The sequence below is a fragment of the Felis catus genome, chromosome A2, assembly GCF_018350175.1.
Source record: "Felis catus isolate Fca126 chromosome A2, F.catus_Fca126_mat1.0, whole genome shotgun sequence".
NCBI classification, from domain to species: Eukaryota; Metazoa; Chordata; class Mammalia; order Carnivora; family Felidae; genus Felis; species Felis catus.
This window is the reverse complement of record NC_058369.1, coordinates 40602104-40623090: the sequence shown is the minus strand read 5'-3', so window position 1 is coordinate 40623090 and position 20987 is coordinate 40602104. Positions and strand designations below refer to the sequence as shown.

At 44.6% G+C, this 20987-nt stretch overlaps 1 protein-coding gene and 1 long non-coding RNA gene across 3 annotated transcripts in view; one reads left to right on the top strand and one right to left on the bottom strand.

Moving 5' to 3' along the window:
- LOC123383754 overlaps positions 1–11795 on the bottom strand; it is a 41152-nt gene extending 29357 nt beyond the window's left edge. The window contains exons 1-2 of the long non-coding RNA XR_006593908.1: positions 7549–11795; positions 6053–6233 (exon numbers count right to left, since the gene is read on the bottom strand). This is a non-coding gene — a long non-coding RNA (uncharacterized LOC123383754). The remainder of the gene's footprint in view (positions 1–6052; positions 6234–7548) is intronic.
- Positions 1–20987, top strand: part of PDZRN3 (PDZ domain containing ring finger 3) — a 240896-nt gene that overhangs the window by 1688 nt on the left and 218221 nt on the right. For both annotated transcript variants that reach the window (XM_011280160.3, XM_045051869.1), the window contains 2 exons: positions 15025–15111; positions 20654–20761. In XM_011280160.3, coding sequence (XP_011278462.3) covers positions 15025–15111; positions 20654–20761 — 195 coding nt within the window. The remainder of the gene's footprint in view (positions 1–15024; positions 15112–20653; positions 20762–20987) is intronic.

Genomic DNA, 20987 nt, shown 5'->3' with positions numbered 1-20987 from the left:
TAGCCTCTCTAAAGTTAGAAACTGGTCCCTAGAGATGTGACACGGGTAAAACACAGCCAGGCCCCGTCTGTGGCGTTCATGCGGGGATTCCAGAAAAAAAGAAAGTGCCACCAATCATAAAGTAATAATTGAGAGGAAGTTCTTTCAAATTGCAACTATTTTAGAACTTGGGCGTTTTGCACACCAACTGAGTGACTGTGAGGTTTAACATCCAGATGCATCAGTTTACCTAAATGTAAAATGGGTGGTTGTCAGCCTACTGGGAGAGAATAGTTACAAAGACCTGGCCCTCTGCTGGGTGGAGAGTGTGTGCTCAACAAAGTGTTAACATCCCCCTGGGGCCATCCCCTTGAGCTGATAGTTGGTGTAATTACAACGGTCACCCTGAGTGAAGGCTTGCTTTGCTCTAGGCCTTATGCTAAGTACTTCTCAGGTGTTTCCTTTTTAATCAAGTGAGGCAGCTGGGATGCTTCGCATTTTGTAGATGAAGAGACTGAGCCCCTGTGAGGGCAGTCATGTACCTAGGTCATAGCTTTTAGTGCCAGAGTTGCCTTCTGAACGCTCATGTGCCTGTCTTTGCAGCCCAGGGTCATAAGCACTATTGTGTTGCCTCTCAGTGTAAACCCAAGGCCCATTTTTTGAGTGTTTATTATGTTCTAGCAACTGTGGGAAGCACTTTACAGGCATTATCTACTTAATCCTTTCAGGTGGAGGAAGCAGGTTCAGAGAGGTCATAGAACTTGTCCAGAGTCATACTGTGACTCCGGGAACAGAGTGAGGATTCGGGTTCTACATCGGAGTTATCAGCGTTGGGATGTATTGACATACTGAGTCCCATCATTCTTTATTGGAGGAGGCCGTCCTCTGCATTGTAAAATGTTTAGCAGCTTCCCTGGCCTCTACCCACTAGATACTAGTAGCACTCCTGCCTCCAAGACATGACAACTAAAAATGTCTCCAAATATTATCAGGTGTTCTCTGGGGGTGGGGTGTGTGTTTGGACGCGTGCAAAATGGCCTGTTGAGAACCAGGGTTTTCCTGATTGTAAAGGCCACGTTTTATGCAAACGGGGAGGGGCGTGGTGCCACTGTGTGGTTGCCTTTCCATATGGCTGCGGGAGAACATTTTTGCCCCAGGGGCCTGCATCTGCTTCGCCTCTCTCTGCCCTCTCCCAACCCCCTCTTTATGCACACACCAGGCCTGCAAGTTTTCCCTCTCCCCGCTCCTCCCCTCCCCATCCTGGCCCCCTGGCCTGTCAGCCTCAGTCTGAGCAGCTGGCCAGCTCTGGGCGAAGGGCAAATATTTACAACTGAGAGGCTCACCCAGGACCGCACAGGCATACAAAAGACTGGTGTGAGCCTGCTCACCAAAACAGAGGGCAAGACTTGGTCCTCTAGCAGGCACCGCGTTTGCAGCAGAAGAGTTCCTGAGTTTCTCTTGTTTATGCTGTCATGCGAACTTCCTGCGTAGTTTTAAGTGATGCTTATTTATAAATAAGCCATTCACTACCCCAGAGTTGATACATCATTCATTGTTAAGCTAGTTTATTATTTCTTCTTGCCTTTCTGTTTTCTTTCTGGAGTGTTTGGTTAAACCTTCTCTCAGAATCAAAAATAGGATACTTGAATCTGAACTGTGGTTGTGTTTGGAGCTGTGCTGGGTGAGCCAGTAAGATAATCAAGGGTATTAAGCTTAGGGACAAGATGTTGTTGCTTTTTGAGCTTACAGAGAAAGTTCGGGTTTGGAGTTGGAGCCTGCCCTGGGACTCCTATGCACCCCAGCGCTAGCCTCAAGGACAGCCAAGAATGGCCTGGCCTGCAGTTTGCACAAGTTCCTCTCTCTGGCTTCAGACCCTGGCTGGCCTCAACTGAGGCCTCAGGGAAGCTTGCTCCTCTTGCCCCAAAGTTAACCCTCAGTGGCCCTCGCTGAAAAGCTTTTGCTGAACCTGCATCAGCCAGAAAAACCTCTCCCACTGCGAGCTGTTTAAGAACTTGTTTATTTCATTGGGTCGACTCTCTGTTCCTGCTGGGTACTGTTTATTCTCTTCCAAAAGGCAGGATTTATATTGCTTGGAAACTCTGATGCACAACACTTGATTTTTTTTTTTTTTAATAAGTCGTAATGTTTATCTGTCCCAAGCTGAAGTAGATAAGAAACACTTAGAAGATTTTCCCTACCAGCCCTTCAAGACCTAGACCTTGTTCCATAAAATGATCTGGCATTTTATTTTTTTTTTTTTTTCAACGTTTACTTATTTTTGGGACAGAGAGAGACAGAGCATGAACGGGGGAGGGGCAGAGAGAGAGGGAGACACAGAATCGAAACAGGCTCCAGGCTCTGAGCCATCAGCCCAGAGCCCGACGCGGGGCTCGAACCCACAGACCGCGAGATCGTGACCTGGCTGAAGTCGGACGCTCAACCGACTGCGCCACCCAGGCGCCCCGATCTGGCATTTTAAAAATTACCTTAACCTTTGGGTTTTGGACGCTCGCTGAGTGTTGAGGATTTGTCTGTGCTGGACCTACATTGACGTTGTTTCTCCTGCTCTAAAATGGGTACTAGGGCTTGCTTCTCAAACATCCCTGTGATCGGAAATCACCCAGATAGCTTGTTAAAACAGATTGCCACCTCCTCAGTCTTACCTCCTCAAGATACTGATCCATTAGGGCTGGCTTGGGGCCTCAGAGTCTGTATTTCTCCCAAGCTCCCCCCAGGTGATGCTGCTCTGCTTGTCAGGCTGGGTTAGCTACTCTTCTGGATGAAGAGTTAGGGTTCAAGTACAGACTTAGATGAACACATATTAGTCTCCTTTTACAAAAGACCGGGGTAAAGTTCTAAAACCCAGACCTACCCAGCAGTTACACAGTGGTTAACTGCGGCCTGACCAGGCATCTTTAACCAATAAGAAGCTGCTTCTGGGCCGCAACAGACATGGTGATGATGGTTTGGTTGAATAAGTTCAAGAGTTTTGCTGCCAGCCTCAGTTTTTCCACCCTGACCGACCTACCTGATTCTAAGAGAAAAAGCATTTCATAGACTTCTCTGGCTTTCCAGGCAAGGGAAAGTTCTGAGCATAAATTTTCTTGAAAATTACTGAAAAACCGGGGACGACTCCTTGGTACCTTTGCACTTTTATTTCTGTATCCAGTCCGTCATTAAGTCTTAGTGATTTTCCATCCAAAACCCTTTTTTAAAAATTTTTAAATGTTTATTTTTGAGAGGGGCAGAGTGCAAGTAGGGGAGGGGCAGAGAGAGAGGGAGACACAGAATCTGAAACAGGCTCCAGGCTCTGAGCTGTCAATACAGAACCTATTGCGGGGCTGGAACTCATGAACCGTGAGATCGTGACCTGAGCCGAAGTCTGACACTTAACCCACTGAGCCATCGAGGTGCCCCTCCAAAATACTTTTGGAATCTATTTACTGCTCTGCCTCTCCATCCAGTGATATCCCTGGTTCAAACCACCGGTTTTCCAACTCCAGCTATTAACATCTTGGGCTAGATAATCCTTCATTGTATGTGTGTTGGGGGGGCGGGGACAGTGTTCCTTGTTTTATAGGATTTTTAGCGGCATCCCTGGCTCTATCTGCTGGATGTCCGTAGCACTGCTCAGGTTGGGATGATCACAGGTGTCTCCAGACACTGCCAGATGTCACCTTGGAAACAAAATCAGTCTTGATCTCAGCCACCACCACCTCTTGCCTATACTACAACTGCTCCCACTACGTATTTTCTTGCTCTCATGCAATTACCTAGCACCGGGAATAATCTCTTAGAGATGTCAGGTTGAGGGTTGGTTAAGTGTCCGACTCTTGATTTCAGCTGAGGTCATGATCTCACAGTTTGTGAGCTTGAGCCCCGTGTCAGGCTCTGTGCTGACAAGCGAGGAGCCTGCCAGGGATTCTCTCTCCCTCTCTGCCTGCCCCTCCTCTGCTTGTGCATATGCGTCCTCTTTTTCTCTCTCAAACTTACAAAGAAAAACAGAAATGTCAATCTGAAGCCTTCTGAAACCCTTCATTTGTTTTCTAGTTTCACTTGCGTGGCTGTAAGGTCCGTGGTGCTCTGGATCCTGCCAGCCACCACCTGCCTGTCTGCTTGCATTCTTACTTACCCTGTTGCTTCTCTCTTCCCAGCTTCTTGAGTCTCAGGAAGTTCCATGAATATGACCCTATGCTCCTTTCTGCCCCCGGGCCTTTACACTTGATCTTTTCTCTACTTACAAGTCTTTGCAAATACTCATCACTAGATAATCCACAAATGCCGCCTTCTGCCCCTGCCTTTATGCCAGCACTTAAGGTTTGCTCATCACTAGATAACCTTTCTATCCTTCCCATCCCAGCTCAAGCACTCCTACATCCACGAAGCCCTCTCTCACCTCGTAGATGAGGTCGGTGCCCTGAGATGTTCACTTTGGTCCTCCTCCTGCATGGTGTTTATCAAAGCTGTAACTAAATAATTGGAAGGGCTGTTTATTGTGTCTCCCCAGGAGGAAGCACGTCCCTCTTCTTCAGGGCTGTGCCCTGGACACAAGATTGCCATGTGCGCTGTAAGCTTTCAATATGTGTTGGTTTGGTGGGTGAATTCAAGATTGGAGAGGCTGTCTTGTCAGCCATCACAACTTTTCAGTTTTCTGAAAACCAACAGTGAGCTTGTATTGAAAAAGAATGAGTTTTTCCGTGACCCCCAAGTTAACAAAATTGTTCCCAGGTTTTTGGGAGGCATTCTTTTTGTTCTGCTGGATCCACCCAGATCAAATTGTATCAAGCACCAAATCCCAGAAACGATTTTGTCCATTTCAGAACTCCTGGAGGTAAGTGAATCTAATAGACAATTGTATCAGAAGGCTTTCCAGATGTGCAAACACTTTGAAATGTATCTATCACAGTGTTCACCTTCCAGTGTATTTTCTGTTTCTGGAAAAGCTTCAGCGAATAACCATTTCCTAGTGCATCTAACAAAACAGCCCAGTTCAGCTAAAGGAATTGTGGGCTGTCAATCCATTTAATTTAAATGTTTGATACACAGAATTAAGATTTGGTTTACATTATGTTAGCTACTCTTAATTGAATAATTAGAACTGAACTTTTTGAATTGGGAATTCTGATATTTATTCATAAGTGGTTCCTTCTGCATTTGGAAATAATGCTTGCCTGTTTGTAAAAATATTTGACACATAAGAATCTATAAGGCCGTGGGGTGCCTGGCTGGCTCGTTGGCTAAGGGTTCGACTTCGGCTCAAGTCATGATCTCGAGGTTTGTGGGTTTGAGCCCCGCGTCGGGCTCTGTGCTGACAGCTCAGACCCTGGAGCCTGCTTCAGATTCTGTGTCTCCATCTCTCTGCCCCTCCCCCACTTATGCTCTGTCTCTATCAAAAATAAATAAAATGTAAAAAAAATAAAAATTAAGAATCTATAAGGCTGTTATGCATTAGAGTATAGAACCAGGAGCTTGAAAGGAAAAGAAGTATTCATTGAATTATGTTGGGTGCCATACACTTAGGGTGCTTTATGTACGTATGTATATGAGCTTCTCCATCTTTTTCATTAGGTAGATCTCTCTTTTTTTTTTTTAATTTTTTTTTTTATTTTTGGGACAGAGAGAGACAGAGCATGAATGGGGGAGAGGCAGAGAGAGAGGGAGACACAGAATCGGAAACAGGCTCCAGGCTCTGAGCCATCAGCCCAGAGCCTGACGCGGAGCTCGAACTCACGGACCGCAAGATAGTAACCTGGCTGAAGTTGGACGCCCAACCGACTGCGCCACCCAGGCGCCCCAGATCTCTCTTTTTTAAAAAACACGTTACATAAAAGTTAGGTAAAGTCCAGAATTTACAGAGATTCCAAGTACAAAACTGGGATTTGAGCCCAGTGTCTGACTCCAGGCTCATACACTATGGCCACAATAAGAAAAGCATTTTCTTCCGAGGCACTGTTTCCTGTGAGGTCTCATACATGTTTCTAGAGGGCTGTTATTTATATATGCAGGCACTATGTTAATTGGAGGTGTTTATTTTATCCTCAGACCCCGTGAGGTAGGTACAACAAACCATTACCTTCCATATTACAGGCGGAGAAACCGAGGCCTGGAAGATTAAACATCTCCCATCCTCTTCCTTTGGCTCCTTCTAGTTGGTTTGATGGCTTCTGGTCCATGTTGATGAAGTGTGTTCTTCCCATGCCGTGACTCCCATTTTCATAGGTCTGGTGTAGAACACACAGAACATAAAACAGATCCTATGAAAAGAGAATCCAGTAAAACAAAAAAGAATTAAGAAATGGAATCCTGGATGGAGTAGTGGCTCATTTCTCTAATTTTCATGCTAATAATTTACCAAGTGGTTGATGGTAGAAAGAAAATAGAATCTTTTCCGAGTGTATTCTTGCTGTTTAGCTCCACACATTCTTAGACACATTGTGCCAGGCACCATGATAGGCACCACTGGATACAGAGGTCAACCTGAGCAGCTTTAACCCATGGGGTCAGTCACCCACTTGAGTCTTTGAAAACACGACAGAAGTCTTCCTACTCTTTGTTTACTCAAGCTCTTTTGCTATGGCTTAGCTTCTGCCCCCCCTGAACTAATGGTGTTCTAATAAGCCTGTTCCAATAAAAAAGGGAAGTGGTAGAACATAATGATTAGTCTTGTAAAGAAAATAACTAACAGATGGACACAGGCATCCACCTTTCTCACCCGTTCCATATATACATTCGTGGGGAGTTTAGGGGACAGAGATCCCGTGCAGCCTGTGTGTGAGTGGGCCCTGCAGCAGTGTCGCCTGGAACGGGGAGGGATGAGCTATTCTTTGGGCAGTGGTTAAGCAGCAGTGAGTCCTGGGCAGAGAGGTCACCCTTAGAATTTTTCTAGGCGCTGTTTTCAGGTGTCTGTGTCTCTGCTGTATGTAGTCCTGGAGTCGGTGAAAATAGGATTCACATGTTTCCTCTGGCTCATTGTTAAGGGCCTCTGGGAGGATCTTGTAACCTCCTGTAAGCCTTATTTGTCTTATCTCTAAAATGGGATACTATTTGGGCTGATAGAGTTGGCTTTAGGATTAAACCAGGTGATTGGTGTTAGGTGCACAGTAAGCCTTAACGAGCATTGATTGAACATCTGTTGAGCGCCTGGCACCTGTAGGTTTTTTAAATCTTTTTAAAAGGAATTGCTGAAGAAACGTGAGAAATTTGAAGTGGTATAATGGAGAAGATGGGCAGGGGTTTTTGCTCACAGGGTCACAGTTTCATTGTGAGAGTCGTGCTGCCCTGAGTGACTAGTTCTCTGGGTTCCTATCTGACTCTTTTCCCCTGGTGGCCACTGGGTAGAAGAGAAACATGCCAGGTCAGTTTCGCTGTGTCAGGGTAGCCTCTGGGCTAACATGTAAAGGAGGTGGTTAAAGCTCATGAATAAAATGAGGCTTAGGGGATTGTTAGGTGTGTTTGTGTCTGTCTAACTGAAAGTAACAAGGCTCAGGAGAGGTTGGCTGGGCAGAGCCCCTGCCTTCCTTTAAGGGAGAACTTAACCCTGTTCCAGCTGCGTAACTTTTGCTTGCTTACCCTATGGAAATGTGACAGTTTGGTAGCTCCTTAAATGAAGTTTGTTCTTGTTTGTTAGTTTTCCGGTGAAGGCTTGCTTGTAGATGTTCACCAAGAGAGACAGGAGTTGATAAAAGTTAAAGGTGCAGACTTGAAATGAAACTCATGGGAATAAAGAAGTAAATTTTTAGGGATTTCTTACGTTATTTAAGTAAAATTGCACAGTAGACACTACTTATGTACCTTTGAACCTCGGGACTGTTTCTCTATACTGTTTTTCAAAAATAACTTGTTTGGCCTATGGATGGGTTTATGTATACTATTCTGTAGATAGTATGACTTCAGAGAAGCTCTTTTTGTATTTCTTTCCACCTGTTTTTCCGTCCTCTTTGCCTTTCTCATCTTTGCTTACTTCTATTTTGGTGACAGATGCACACCACTGATACTTACATTGACTGTCTCATACATTTCTTTTTTAATGTTTATTTTTGAGATAGAGTCTGAGCATGAGCAGGGGAGGGGCAGAGAGAGAGAGGGAGACGCAGAATCCGAAGCAACCTCTAGGCTCTGAGCTGTCAGCAAAGAGCCCGATGGGGCCTGACCCACGAACCGCAAGATTGTGACCTGAGTGGGTCTTAACTGACTAAGCCACCCGGGCGCCTCTCATCCATTTTCAGTTCGTTTGCATCAACCTCATGACTGCCTTCAGTTTGAGGCTTGAACAGTCCTCCCCTGTTCTTCCCCCAAGAATATCCCTTCTTTAGAGCTGGAGGTTGAGTTACAGGGAGGAGATTGACCCCAGCCAGCCATTAGAAACATAGTTTGAATGGCAAAGAGGACAAACACATTTCGGTGTAAGGAAGTGAAGATACCCTCATCTCTTCAGTAGGGAATTTCTGGCAGCCAGCTCTGCCTCCTGGTCTCCCAGCCCCCACCACTGTACATTTTTGTGCTTTCTTGTGACTAGTGCACAGACAGAGCTGTTTCCCAGCTGTGGGACTCTCTGAAAGCTTTGCATAATCCGAGGCTGAGAGGTGTCCTGTCACCCCAGTTACATAGACTGGCGGTCAGTCAATTACAGTTCTCAGAACCCGCTGGGCAGCTTTCCAGTCCAGCCAGTTCTCGGCTGTGAGTCCCACAACACCAGTGATTGGGGAACACCCGTCACTGGGCAGAAAGGAGTGTTTAGAAAGAATCCACGTTGACAGTGGCATGGATGGGCTCTGGAGGCCACCGCATGGATTAGGAGATGGCACACATCCAAGCTTCTGAGGCCAGATTGTTTGGAGGAGGGTGGTGACAGAGTAATACTAAGGAAAAGGGACTTTTCCTGTAGGAGACACTTCATGTCCTTGGACACTTAAAAAACAAAGACTCCCCCCCCCCCCCAGCCACCGTGTAAGGTGACTTTGACAAAGTAAATTTGATTTTTGCCTTTTCCACCGTTGACTTTTCCTCCCATATTGTCCACTTAGACCTTGAGTTGAAATTTGAGCAGATTGTGTTTTGGACAATTTAAACATTGATCCAGTAGTTACTTGTTCGAATATGATAGCAAAGCTTATTTTCAGAGAAATCAACTAGGGTGTTACGTGAACATTGAGTTTCCATTTCTGCTGACTTAATGGTGTAAGTTATGTGGACTTTTCATGCCATTTATTTAGGGCTTGGTGCCCACATCTCCTTCTCCAAGGCTAATATATCTCTGTTCTTTCTTAATCCTAAAGACCTAAGCACCTCCCCAAGAGGTCCTCCCCTGCCCTAGAGACCCAGCAGTGAGCTGTGTTCTTGGGTGGAGGCTGGGGAGCTGAGGATCTGTTAGAGCTTCCAGCCCCACCCCCCCACCCCAAGGAGCCCGTGCTGTATCTGGGGTCCAGAGAATGACTGGAGGCATCGTTTTCCATCTGCTGCCCAGGCTGTTGGTGAGACATGCCTGTCTCCTGGGTCCTGGCTCCTGAAGGAAAGAGACACAGGCCACCAGAGAAGAGGAACAGGATAGGGGCAGTTCTAGGGAAAGCGGCCAAGGAGATGCCATGTCACCAACATTTTTGTTGCTGATTTTCCCGTTTTTCACCTTTTCTTCCCAGCCCATCAGGACCCACTGATCTGGTAGAATGTGGAGCAGTCCACATGCCTCAGTGGTCGCCAGTTACCCCTCCCTTTCCATCTCCCCAGCATCTTCTAGGTTTGCTGTCCCTATCCAAGTCCACACGTTTTTGGACTTACTGTTTGTCCTGTCCCGTTGTGAGCCAACACCTGTTTCCCCGTTCTCTCATGGCCACCTCCCTCAAGGCCTGGGTACGTCATGTGTCTGACTTCCCCTCCTTGTCCCCGTATCCCACCGGGACAGTATCACTTGCCCGTCCTAGCTCACTGCACTGAAGGTTCAACCCCAGCTGCTCCTATTGTGTTTACTTGTCGTCCTGCTACCATCTCTAAAATACCGACTATCTGTTGGCACTTAACCAGCCCTCCTAGAACGTGCCACTCTGTCTCCAGACTTTGGGGGGAAAACAGAGACACATACGTGGAAGAATTCCCATCGTACGGCCAGATGGTATGATGAATACATAACTATCGTATTTTGCTTAACTTGAGGCTCTCCCAAACTTGCCTTAGATGGACTGAGTTAATTTGGGATTTCCTTGGACTTTGGGGCAGAGTAATTTACGAGGCTAAAGAGGACCAGGGCCCTCAGTGCTCAGTGTCATAGCGTTCACCACACACTGTGCCCTGTTCGTCTTGTGAGCAAGTCTGTTGGCCGGACACTGTACTGAGGCACTGGTCGGCGGTTGTCTATCTCATTCATGCTTTATAATAACCCCGTGATGTGAGGAGAAACCATTATTATGCCCATTCTGGGGATGAGGAAACTCACCTCAGGTTCTGACTGTGCAGTCCGAGATCTTAACCATCACCCCGTTCCTGTCAGGGGCGTAATACTCTTATGATACCCTTCACGGTATAATAGACACTCTAATCTTTGCCACTGTTATTACATAGTCCAAAGAAACCTTGCTTAAAACTCTGATTACAAAACTAATTAGATGTCTAATCCTTCATGACATTTTAATGTGGAGGTTCACTCTTGTGAGGCAAAAGGATTTAAGATACAGTGCCAGAACTTACCCACGGAGTACAAAGAACACGGACGTTGGAGTCCCATGGATCTTCATTCTTGGCTCTCCCTCTTTGCAGCTGTGTGATCTTAAGCAAGTGTCTGAATTTCTTGAAGCCTCAGTTTCTCAGGTTAGAGTGTGGATACAGTGCCTGCTTCAGAAAGCTGATCCTTTAGTCAGTTGTTTATGTGAAATAGAGCTCTTCCCCTTGTTTGTATTACTTCATTAGGCCATTAAGAAAATTTCAAAGCATGGGTTATGATAAACTCCCCGTACAGATTAATATCGGTTAAATTTTTCTTTAGACGAAAGAACCCTTTGTTAACATTTCCGTGAAAAGTCAGCAAAGTGGCATTGACAGGAGCCTTTGCCCTTGTCCCATTTATATATGTCTCTTTAATTACATAGAGCATAATTGAGCCAGAATCATTTGAATGCCCTCCATCCTGAAGCATTTTCAGCTCAGTACCAGGTTAAATGATATAAGCAGGAATTAACGTTAACGTGTTAAATACATTGTGTGAAGCCCAGTGTTTAAATTCTCGATTAATGTTTCTTGGTGAAGAATTAAAAAGTAGAGTAGTTGAGATTGCTTTGTGGGGAGAGGAATAGAAAGGGAAAACCAGAGTCAAGTTCGTGGTGTCAGAGGCGAAGAGACCTCTGGAAGTTAGATGGAGAAATGAAAGAAATTCAGCCCAGACGCAGCTTTTCTCTTCTTTTGTTGCTCCCGGCATTGTGTGGGGAGTCTTGCCTGCGTTGGCTCACTATTACAAATCAGTCCTAAAATAGGCAATGGCACTTGAAGCCAGTTCTTACCTTCCTGGACAGCAGACTACATCAAGATGCTTGTAGAAATGAGAATACCCCTTCTTTCTCTCCAGTGATTGCATCTGGCAGGGAAGTTTAGATGGTCAAACTGATTGTTCCAAAATGTTCTTTGCAAATCGCTGTTTGGCTGAGGAATGCTGTGTCTGAGGCATTTTCTGGCTTGTCCCTGGAGAGAGATCTGGGAGTCTAGGTATAGACTTAGGTGTCTGGGCATCTCAGATTGGGTCTTCTGGAGATAATTAGTTCAGTGCACAGTTGGGAGTTTTGTGTTGATGTTGGTTTCCCGGGTGAGAGCTCCTATGAGGAGTTCCTTTATGGAACTCCAACCATTGAACCATCTTGAGAGAGACCTAAGAGGTTACCAACCCACATGGCCTTCTTTTCTGTATTCAATATGAAAAGGGAGTAGTGTAGAAGAGTAAATGGTGTCTAGAATCAGAGAGCCTGGGTCTAAAGCCCAGCTAGACCTCTTACTAGCTCTTTCCACCTATATCATGAGGGTGGTAAGAGTGCCAGTGGAAGAGATGGGTTGGATTTATTGAAGAAAATAAAGCGTTTAAATAAATGTTTAATATAATTTCTGGGACATGGTAAGCAGCCAGTAAATGTGAATGCCCTGTAATAAGATTTCCTGGTTTTTCTATAATTTTTAGAGCAAGGGTTATCACACAGTGGGTTTGAAACTAGTCTTTTAAAAAATTCCGTGGTGCGTTCTCTTCCGTACATCATTTGAGATTGCCAGACTAGAGCCATCTGCCTCGGGTTACTGTGTAACCGTGCAGTTTCTATCATTAGTTAGGAAAGCCAGAAATGCAAGATATGTGTGATAACTCCGTCAAATTCCAATGTATTTCTAACTTTTTCACCCCTCTAAGATAGCAAAGTGAGACGCGGACTTACCAGGATTTTGCTTTTCCAAGGCAGAGAGATATAAACTATTTCAGTTTGCGAATCCTCACGTTTACATTTCAGAACTATCTGGTTGATCCCGAATGTTTATTCTGTTAGAACAGTGACGTTCTTGGCCGGTAACTTGTGTAGATCAAATTTAATTGTATCAGTACCACTGACAGACGGATACTCTGGATGGCGGTACCAGGGATTGGAGATTTTTTTTTTTTTTTTTTTTTTGCAAAATTGGTAGTTTGTTATTATAGAAGCTTTTCTGTTTTTGCTTAGGTACAGCAGCTTGATAAGAGAGTTGTTTGCCTTTTACATTAAAACACTCTGTTTTACATATCAAGTAAGCGAGCAGGTGGAAGTGAGTATTTTATTGCGTTGTGCTTAGAGGACACCTAGTTCTTTCATTAAAAACTGTCTTTTTCTTCTTTTTTTTTTTTATTATTTATTTTTGAGAGAGAAAGAGACTGACATAGAGTGAAAGTGGGGGAGGGACAGAGACAGAGAGACAGAATTGGAAGCAGGCTCCAGGCTCTGAGCTGTCAGCACAGAGCCCAACATGGGGCTTGAACTCATGAACCCTGAGTTTATGACCTGAGCCGAAGTCGGATGCTTCACTGACTGAACCACCCAGGTGCCCCTAAAGACTGTCTTTTTCTAATGAAAAATTGTGATTTTTGTTTTTACAGGATTTTAATAGTTGATGCTTAGGCTTATGTAACAGTTTTAAAATTTTGAAAAATTCTAATATTTTAAATTCGGTACACTAGGCAGGGGAAACGGTTGTGGTTACTAAGAGCTTTAAACGGGGCGCCTGGGTGGCTCAGTCGGTTAAGGGGCCGACTTCGGCTCAGGTCATGATCTCATGGTCCGTGAGTTCGAGCCCCGCGTCGGGCTCTGTGCTGACAGCTCAGAGCCTGGAGCCTGCTTCGGATTCTGTGTCTCCCTCTCTCTCTGCCCCTCCCCCGCTCATGCTTTGTCTCTCTCTCTCTCTCTCTCTCTCTCTCTCTCTCAAAAATAAATAAACATTCCAAAAAAAAAAAAAAGAGTTTTAAGCACGTAGGTAATTTTGTATATCGAGGCCCATTAACCATACACACAGAAACACACACACACACACACACACACACACACACACACATTTGGTTCTGTTGGGCACATTAAAAAAATTTTTTTACATTTATTTATTACTGAGAGACAGACACAGAAGGTGAGCAGGGGAGGGTCAGAGAGGGTGAGACACAGAATCCGAAGCAGTCTTCAGGCTCTGAGCTGTCAGCACAGAGCCTGATGCGGGGCTCAAAGTCACAAACCGTGAGATCATGACCTGAGCTGAAGTCACTTAACTGACTGAGCCACCCAGGCACCCCAGTGTTGGGCACATTTCTGCTGCCCAAATACAGAACCACAGTTCTTTGTTGACAACTCTAGCTTTAAATGGAGCAGTGCTTCAGAAAAGCCATTGACTGCCCGTCAGAAAGAGTGGTTTCCCTTGCCAGTGTAGCTGGGTCAGATACTTGGCATTCATGCCATTCAAATGTTGTCATTTATTTCCACAGAAAAAGGAGAAGGCAAAGGTTTGATCAGGAAGTGGTAAATATCAGAACAAAATCTATTTTGTCATAAGCTGTTACGGGTTTGTTTTTTTTTTTAAGCTTCTAACGAAGTATTCATATCTTAAAAAAAATGTAGTGTTTAAATAATACCATGTTTAAACAGAAAACGTGAGTGAAGCGTTTGCAAGTCTCTGCAGTCCCTACGTGTAAAGTTTTGTGTATCATTCAAATAAGTGGAAACATTTCAGCGGTGTCTCAGTGAGGTTAATGTTGATGTCAATGCCTGTTTAGTGACAGTGTGCACCTAAGGTTAAACCTATTTTTATTCATCTGTCTGTTACTTGAGAGTGTTCGCTAAGGTGCCATGGAATCTCTGTCCCTTCTGACTGTTCACCATTGCCTGTGAGACCCGCCTGGGTGACTTCTGCTTGTTTGATTTAAAGGGGTTCACATTGACCAGCCTCCTTTGAACAGAGTGTTTTCTGTTAAACGTCTCGGCATCTCCTGTGGACTGGACAGTAATTACTTTGTGAAATTGCCCCCCTCCCCCTTGCTTTGCAGTGAGATACAGGATTTTTCTCTTTCCCCTCCACGTTCGTGTCTGACTTTGCACAGACTGCTTTTCCCCCAAGTCTCTCAAACACAGATGACTATTGACAGGCCATACATGTGCTCAGACTTCCGAGAGCGTTCCTCCTTGAACCTCTCGTGACAAAACAAGAATGGCGCTGTTGAGGATGGTTGAGAAAGAGAAAGTAGCTGTCTAGACAGCTGGCGTGCGATGGGTCAGTCAAAGGAAAGACGTGTGTGCAGACCAAGGAGTCATTGATAGATAATGTTCATTAGGCATGTCTGGACATCGCCAGACATTCTTATGCGGGCACTGCAGGGTTGGGATCTAGAAACGTTCGTAACCTCCTCAATACAGGACACGGTTTCAGCTTGGGCCCTAAAAGTTGCCTTGCTTAAATTACCAGAGACGTAGGATTTTAATGATGAGCTAAGAGCCCGTGAGTCTGCTTAGATAGAAAGGAAATTGCTACCATTTATTCCCTGTTTGTAAATAAAATTTTGAACTCCTCTGTTCTCTACAGGGAGAAGAAACCAAAAGTCTGACTCTTGTCCTACATCGAGACTCTGGCTCCCTGGGATTCAATATTATCGGTGGCCGGCCTTGTGTGGTATGTTAATTACTAAAAGTTTTCCTTTCCCTGCTGTACGAGGAAGACGGGTCAAGGTTTGGGGAGTGAGAAGTAGAAACCTCGCTCACCTCATTCTGCTCTCTTTAATTAGGGAGTTCATTGTTTATCTAACATCTTCACCCTCAGGAGTTTTTATTTAGTTGTGGTCTCCTAAAATAGCATCGTCCTAGTAATACAACAACTTATCTAAACCATTTAGGTTTGGGGGGGGCATGTCTGGTTGGGTAGCAGTTGAGTGAAGAACGTTGTGTGAGATGAGGCCAGTTGGAACAGAGTAACCCAGCTGGAGCGGGGACTCTGTGCCTGGAAGTCTGATCTGGAGCTCTGCTCTGTCAGCTCTTCATTAGTCAGGGCAGTTCCTCATTTGTAGACGATTGCGTCCCTTTGCTTTTCCTCCCACTGCAGCTCACCCCGTTCATCATTAGCTCCCCCTCCAGAAAGAGGAGGTCAAATTCAGACCAGTAGGTTTAACTGGGAGGAAAATGGCCGCTGACGGCTCTGGGGACCAGACATGGCAAAGGGTGCGTTGCAGGATCTCCCCTTTCATGTGGGGTTATCTGAATGTGCATCGTCTGTTGCTCGTTTCTTCTGCTCCCCATTTCCTCATCTATTAGTGTAAAAGGAAAATAGTCCAAGGGAAGGAAAAGAAAATCGTGAACAGGGGCTGTTTGGTAGGAGCTGGGAGATGCTGTAGAGGCCAGGGAGACTGGGTCCCTGTGGTCATGGAGTTTGTGTCCTGGTCCCCACAATGTGCGTGTGGGGATGTGTGATTTCTTGCACATCAAGCAAGAAACAGGTAAATAATAACAGTTACAGATTGGGGGACATGTGATGCAGGAAAAAAAATGGGAGCATGGCAGGTGGTAGAGACCAAGCAGCAAGGGGTGTCGCTGGCCAGGGTGATCAAGAAAGAGCGGAGAAGATGTTAAGCTGAATCCTGAAGGATAAGGAGATACCAGGCATCCGTATGTGGCTAAACTGTGTGCCTGGGTCTGGCTCACCCTTGGGGCCCAGATATACTGTATTTAGTTGAGTGCTCTTAACTGTAAAAAATTGAGCTTATTTAGTTAGCTCTAAATTATATTTTCACTGCTGAACTATGGTACGTGACTTAAAAAAGTTTCATGCAAAAAGCATTTTAAAAGATGAAATTAAAATGTGAGTGTGAATAAAATTTCTCGTATGTTCTTTGATCGTTCCAGTGCACTGCTTTGCATGGGCCCATCTTTGAAGACCACTGAGCTAGAGGCAAGTGAACAGGCCTGAGGAAGCCCATGCAAAGCCTAGAATAGGGTCGGAGTTGGCATTTGGGGAAACTGCAAAGAGTTCAGGGTGGCTAGAGTAGAGGAACGGGCAAGAAGTGGTCAGAAAGAGACTGGGAGAAGATGGGGGAGTTAGCGTGAGGAGAAATGAGGGTTGAGTTCCCTTGGCTTTAGGCCAAAGCCACAGTTTCAAAAACACACAGGGTTAATTTTAAGAAATGACAACTTAACTTACAGGTGATATGTAGCCATTAAATGACGGACTGACCCATTATCTGTCCTATAAAACATACATACAGAGAAGAACCCTTCAGACCACTAGATTAAACTGTGAGAATGAAGAGGGGTGGGGACATTTTGCTGAGATGGGCACACACGGTTGTGTTTGTCTCCTTGTCTCGGTGACTTTCTTAGAGTGTAGAATTCTGTCCCGTTGGTACTTTTTTCCTTTTGACTGTAGCCATTTGGCTGAACAGCTTGGCAGCATGTTGCAATGCTGCTCTGCTTGAGTCCTTGCTGCCAGGAGTCCACACTCGCCAGCAAAGAGAAGGGCTGAGGGAGGGGCTCGGATGTCTAAGTAATTGGTCCCAGGAAACGAGCGGTCCGTGTTCCCCAACTTGTTTTAGAATGCGTTGTGCTCTGCTGCTTAGGGCGAATGACAGAGGCCGTCCTTGGTTTGGCCTCGTAAATATTTTTTCTCCTGTCCCTACTCACTGTTAATAGTTTCAAGAAATGACTTCAACCAGCTAAGATGCACTTCACCGTTAGATGTTTCAGCAACTTCCACAGCAGAAAGAGCCCAAACCAGGAAGGTCTGTTCTCTGCCTCACCAAAGCATATGTAGGAAAAAGGAGCCCACGGTTGGCAAAATGCTTGAAATGGAGAGGCATGCCTGTGTCTTGGGGATGGTTGGAGAACTTGATACGTGAAAGGCCGTGAAGATCGTATTTATTTTCTGTCCCTCTCTGGGAAGAAAGGCCACTCCCAGCCTCATTGGAATATGGTTCTTTCTTGTGCTTATCAAAGTACATGTTTTAGGTACTTTTTTTTTCTTTCTCCTTTAAAAAGCTGATTGAAGTGAAAGCCAGAATGAATTTTGTAGCATTCATAAGTGTTCTTAGTTCCTGTGGTCTTTTTTCAAGAACTGCGTGCATGTCCCCTGGAGGAAAGTTTAATTCCATATGCATGTGGTTACAATAGTGTTTTTAAAAAACTTGTCCTGATTAGCAGAAATAGCATAATGAACCCTAAATGTATTCTGAACTGTTGCCTGGAAATCTGGCAGGTCATTGAGAACACGCTAAAAAGCCAAGATGAGCAACAATGCACACTCATTGTTAGTAACTGGAAGTGGAAAGCAGTACCCATGACGTGTGCGTTTCCCAAGGGATTCTTGTGTTAGATGCTTGGTTGGGTTGTGACATAAGCCCAGCCGGGGGGCGCTGACACGAGTCTTTTCCTTGCATGATGCACTGCCCTTCGCAGAGTCACATCATTCATTCATTAATTCTTATATCCCTTCAGACACAGCAGCCAGTCTGGTGTGTCAAACCTGTCACTTCGGCCTTTGGCGGGTATTCTTCATCTTCAGGTACCCCTCTGATGGAAACAATCCCTTTGATTTTTCCTTTTCTCAAGCTGGCAAAACAAAACAAATCCTGAGCCGTGTTAGTTCACCTTGATAAATAACTTGGACTTAAAATGTGTTCAGAGAGGGGCCAAACAAAGAATCGAGCAATGTCTTTGAAGAGACACATCTAGCTTTCCAGGATGGGATTGCTTTGGTTTTCTTGGGTTTTGTCCTTGCTGTATTTTTTTTTTTTTTGCATTCTTTCTCCACCTCCTACCACTGTCTTATTAATTTAACCTGAATTGTGCTGTTTGCTTTTGCCTGTTCCTCTGCTTTTGCTTGAACTTACTGATTGTCCTAAGAAAAATTACTTGTACACAAAGTAGTATTCTGCAAAACAAACCAGCGTCAAAATCCTGTTCCCATCTCCCTCTTCTGGCAAGAAATGCAAAGCAATGAATTCAGAGTAAGTGCAGATCTCTTTTCATTGGGTATATTGACATCACCTCGTAGGGAACCCACAATTGCCCACAAATCAAATCCCGAGTGGTCCATTGAGATTCTTCAGGTTTCTCCAGTGGAATATTCCATAGCCTGGAATGTGGAACTTCCGAATTAATGCTTCTTGTTGAGATTTTTCTCCATAGGAGGCAGTATTACACTTTGAGCTTGTGTAAGGGAATGCCTTTAGTTTTGAAACTGACCTGTGCTACTTTTTAGCTCTGTGACCTCTGCTAAGTTATTTAACCTCTCTGTCTCAGGTTTTTCCTCTATGAAATGGAGAATAATATAGTACTCAACCATTTTTAGTTATTGGAAGGATGAAACAGTGGACACAGGGTGCTCCCTACCTGCCTGCTGTCTAGCGTGTAGTCAGTAAATAGAAGCAGTTGCCCAACTGTGTACTTAAAATTGAGATATGCACGTGGGGAGATACATGAATGTGCTGGGATTAGTGCATTAGTGAGGCGGCTGTGAGAGAGAAAGGAGGCAGGGAGAAATCCAGACAGTGAAGGGTTAGTCTGCAGTGGCCCCATGCAGGGTGCTGTGATGCTGGGCAGGGCTGCCTGTTGAGGAGGGCTGATCTAGCACAGCACCCACAGTCTCGCTGACCCTTCTCTCTTGAAAGAGTGTTGATAGAATCCAGATGTCAGTTTGGAGACCTATCTTTGTCACAGGGGGATAAATGTTGGGGAAAACACTTAATGCTCATTTTAGGTTGTGATTTTGATTTCTTTCGAATCCTACTTATGACCTTACAGGGTGTGTGTGTGTGTGTGTGTGTGTGTGTGTGTGTGTGTGTGTGTGTTGGAGAGACAGGGTGAGGATGGAGGGAGAGAGAGAAGAGGTACAGAGTGTGCATTTGCTTATTCTTATCCATTGCTCTTTCACTTGAAGCGGTCGATTGAACTACGTTAAAGTCCTCCCTTTCTCCTTTAGAATATGGGTTTTTTCTTTTCTGTTTAAAGAGAAAAATTTTATATTTTCCTTGTTCCTTTTTAACAAATGGGATTTATATGTATTTCTGTATACAGAAATTATTTTTAAAATAGATCATCTTACGGCCTTATGGCAACTCCAGAATTTGGAGTTTCTGTGGAAGATCCTGAAATTACTTTTCAAATGCTTTTGTTTGGAAACAACACATACTTGGGCCGTTTAACTTATAAATCCATCTGTTAATCAGTAGAAATTTAATCCACACACTTGGAGAGAATTCATCCCAGTGCTGTTTGGAAAGAAGTTCATGAACAAGCTGTGAGGGTTTTTTTTTTTATGAGCTTGTTGGAGCTTTTTGATTTTAAATAAAGGAAGGAGTTTGAGCAGCGAGCCGTCGCTTTTCCCAGAAAGTTTCAGTCCAGACTTTGAAAGATCTAAAGGGATTGGAGATTGGAGATGAGAATTTATTAGGATTGGGGTGCTGGTGGTGAGCTTTTCTAATGTAAATCAGAGCACGCATAAAACACCTATTTTCACAATCAAATTGTTGGCTGCTTAAAAGTTTTAATAGTACTTTGTGCTGGTGAGGCTATGGAAAAACACTCTCATGAGCTACGAGTGCTTAATTTGGCAATGCCCGTCAAATCTACATATCCTTGGACCACCGGTTGCATTGCTAGGGATGTGCCCTAGGTAAATACCGCAAAAGATATTTCATTGTACAGGTTGGAAGAAGCTATGAGACACATCATTGTCTCTGAGAATGACAACTGGAAGCTGCTTACTATCCCATTACTGGGATACCGTTCAGCCATTTAAGGGAGTGAGGTAGAAAGGAAGACTGGAGAAAAGTCCCTAAGATTTGTGAAGTTAAGCAAAAGAGGCAAGGCGCACAAGAATTGAGAGAGCACACTCCCGTTTGTATGCATGAAAAAGGAACAGATACATGTTGAAGAAAGGTGATCTATGAAAAATGTTTTGGAAAGGGTATATAAACTGCCAATAGATGCTATAAAGGGGAAAAGGACCCTGGGTAGGAGGTGGCAAGGACTTACACATTTTGATAGGTTTTGAAACATCGTACCATGTGCATGTATTAATTTTAGGTTAAAACAGAAATTAGGGGTAACAGATGGGCTTTCACCCCATTGCCACTTTTGACATAAGCTCGAGTCCATCATAGTTTAAGAGTGTAAGCTTTAACCAAGTTAATGCCTAGCATTCATGTGTGTGTTTTTTTAACCCAAAGGACAACCAAGATGGATCGTCCACTGAAGGAATCTTTGTATCCAAAATAGTTGACAGTGGGCCCGCAGCCAAGGACGGAGGCCTGCAAATTCATGACAGGATTATTGAGGTATGTGAATGCTGGGCAGTGTCTTTTAATAGGCTGAATGCCATCCCGTCTTCGTCCGGTTCAGTTTGGTCAGGGAGGGAGGCCTGAACCCTCCTGATGGTTGGGCAGGAGAACTCTCCCATTGTGTGGGACTTTATGGAGTGCTGATTGCCTTGGTGTTAAGTTTTTGTTTATATTAAATATAGAGAAGCCAGATTATGAGTGTCATGTTCACAATTTGGCTCTC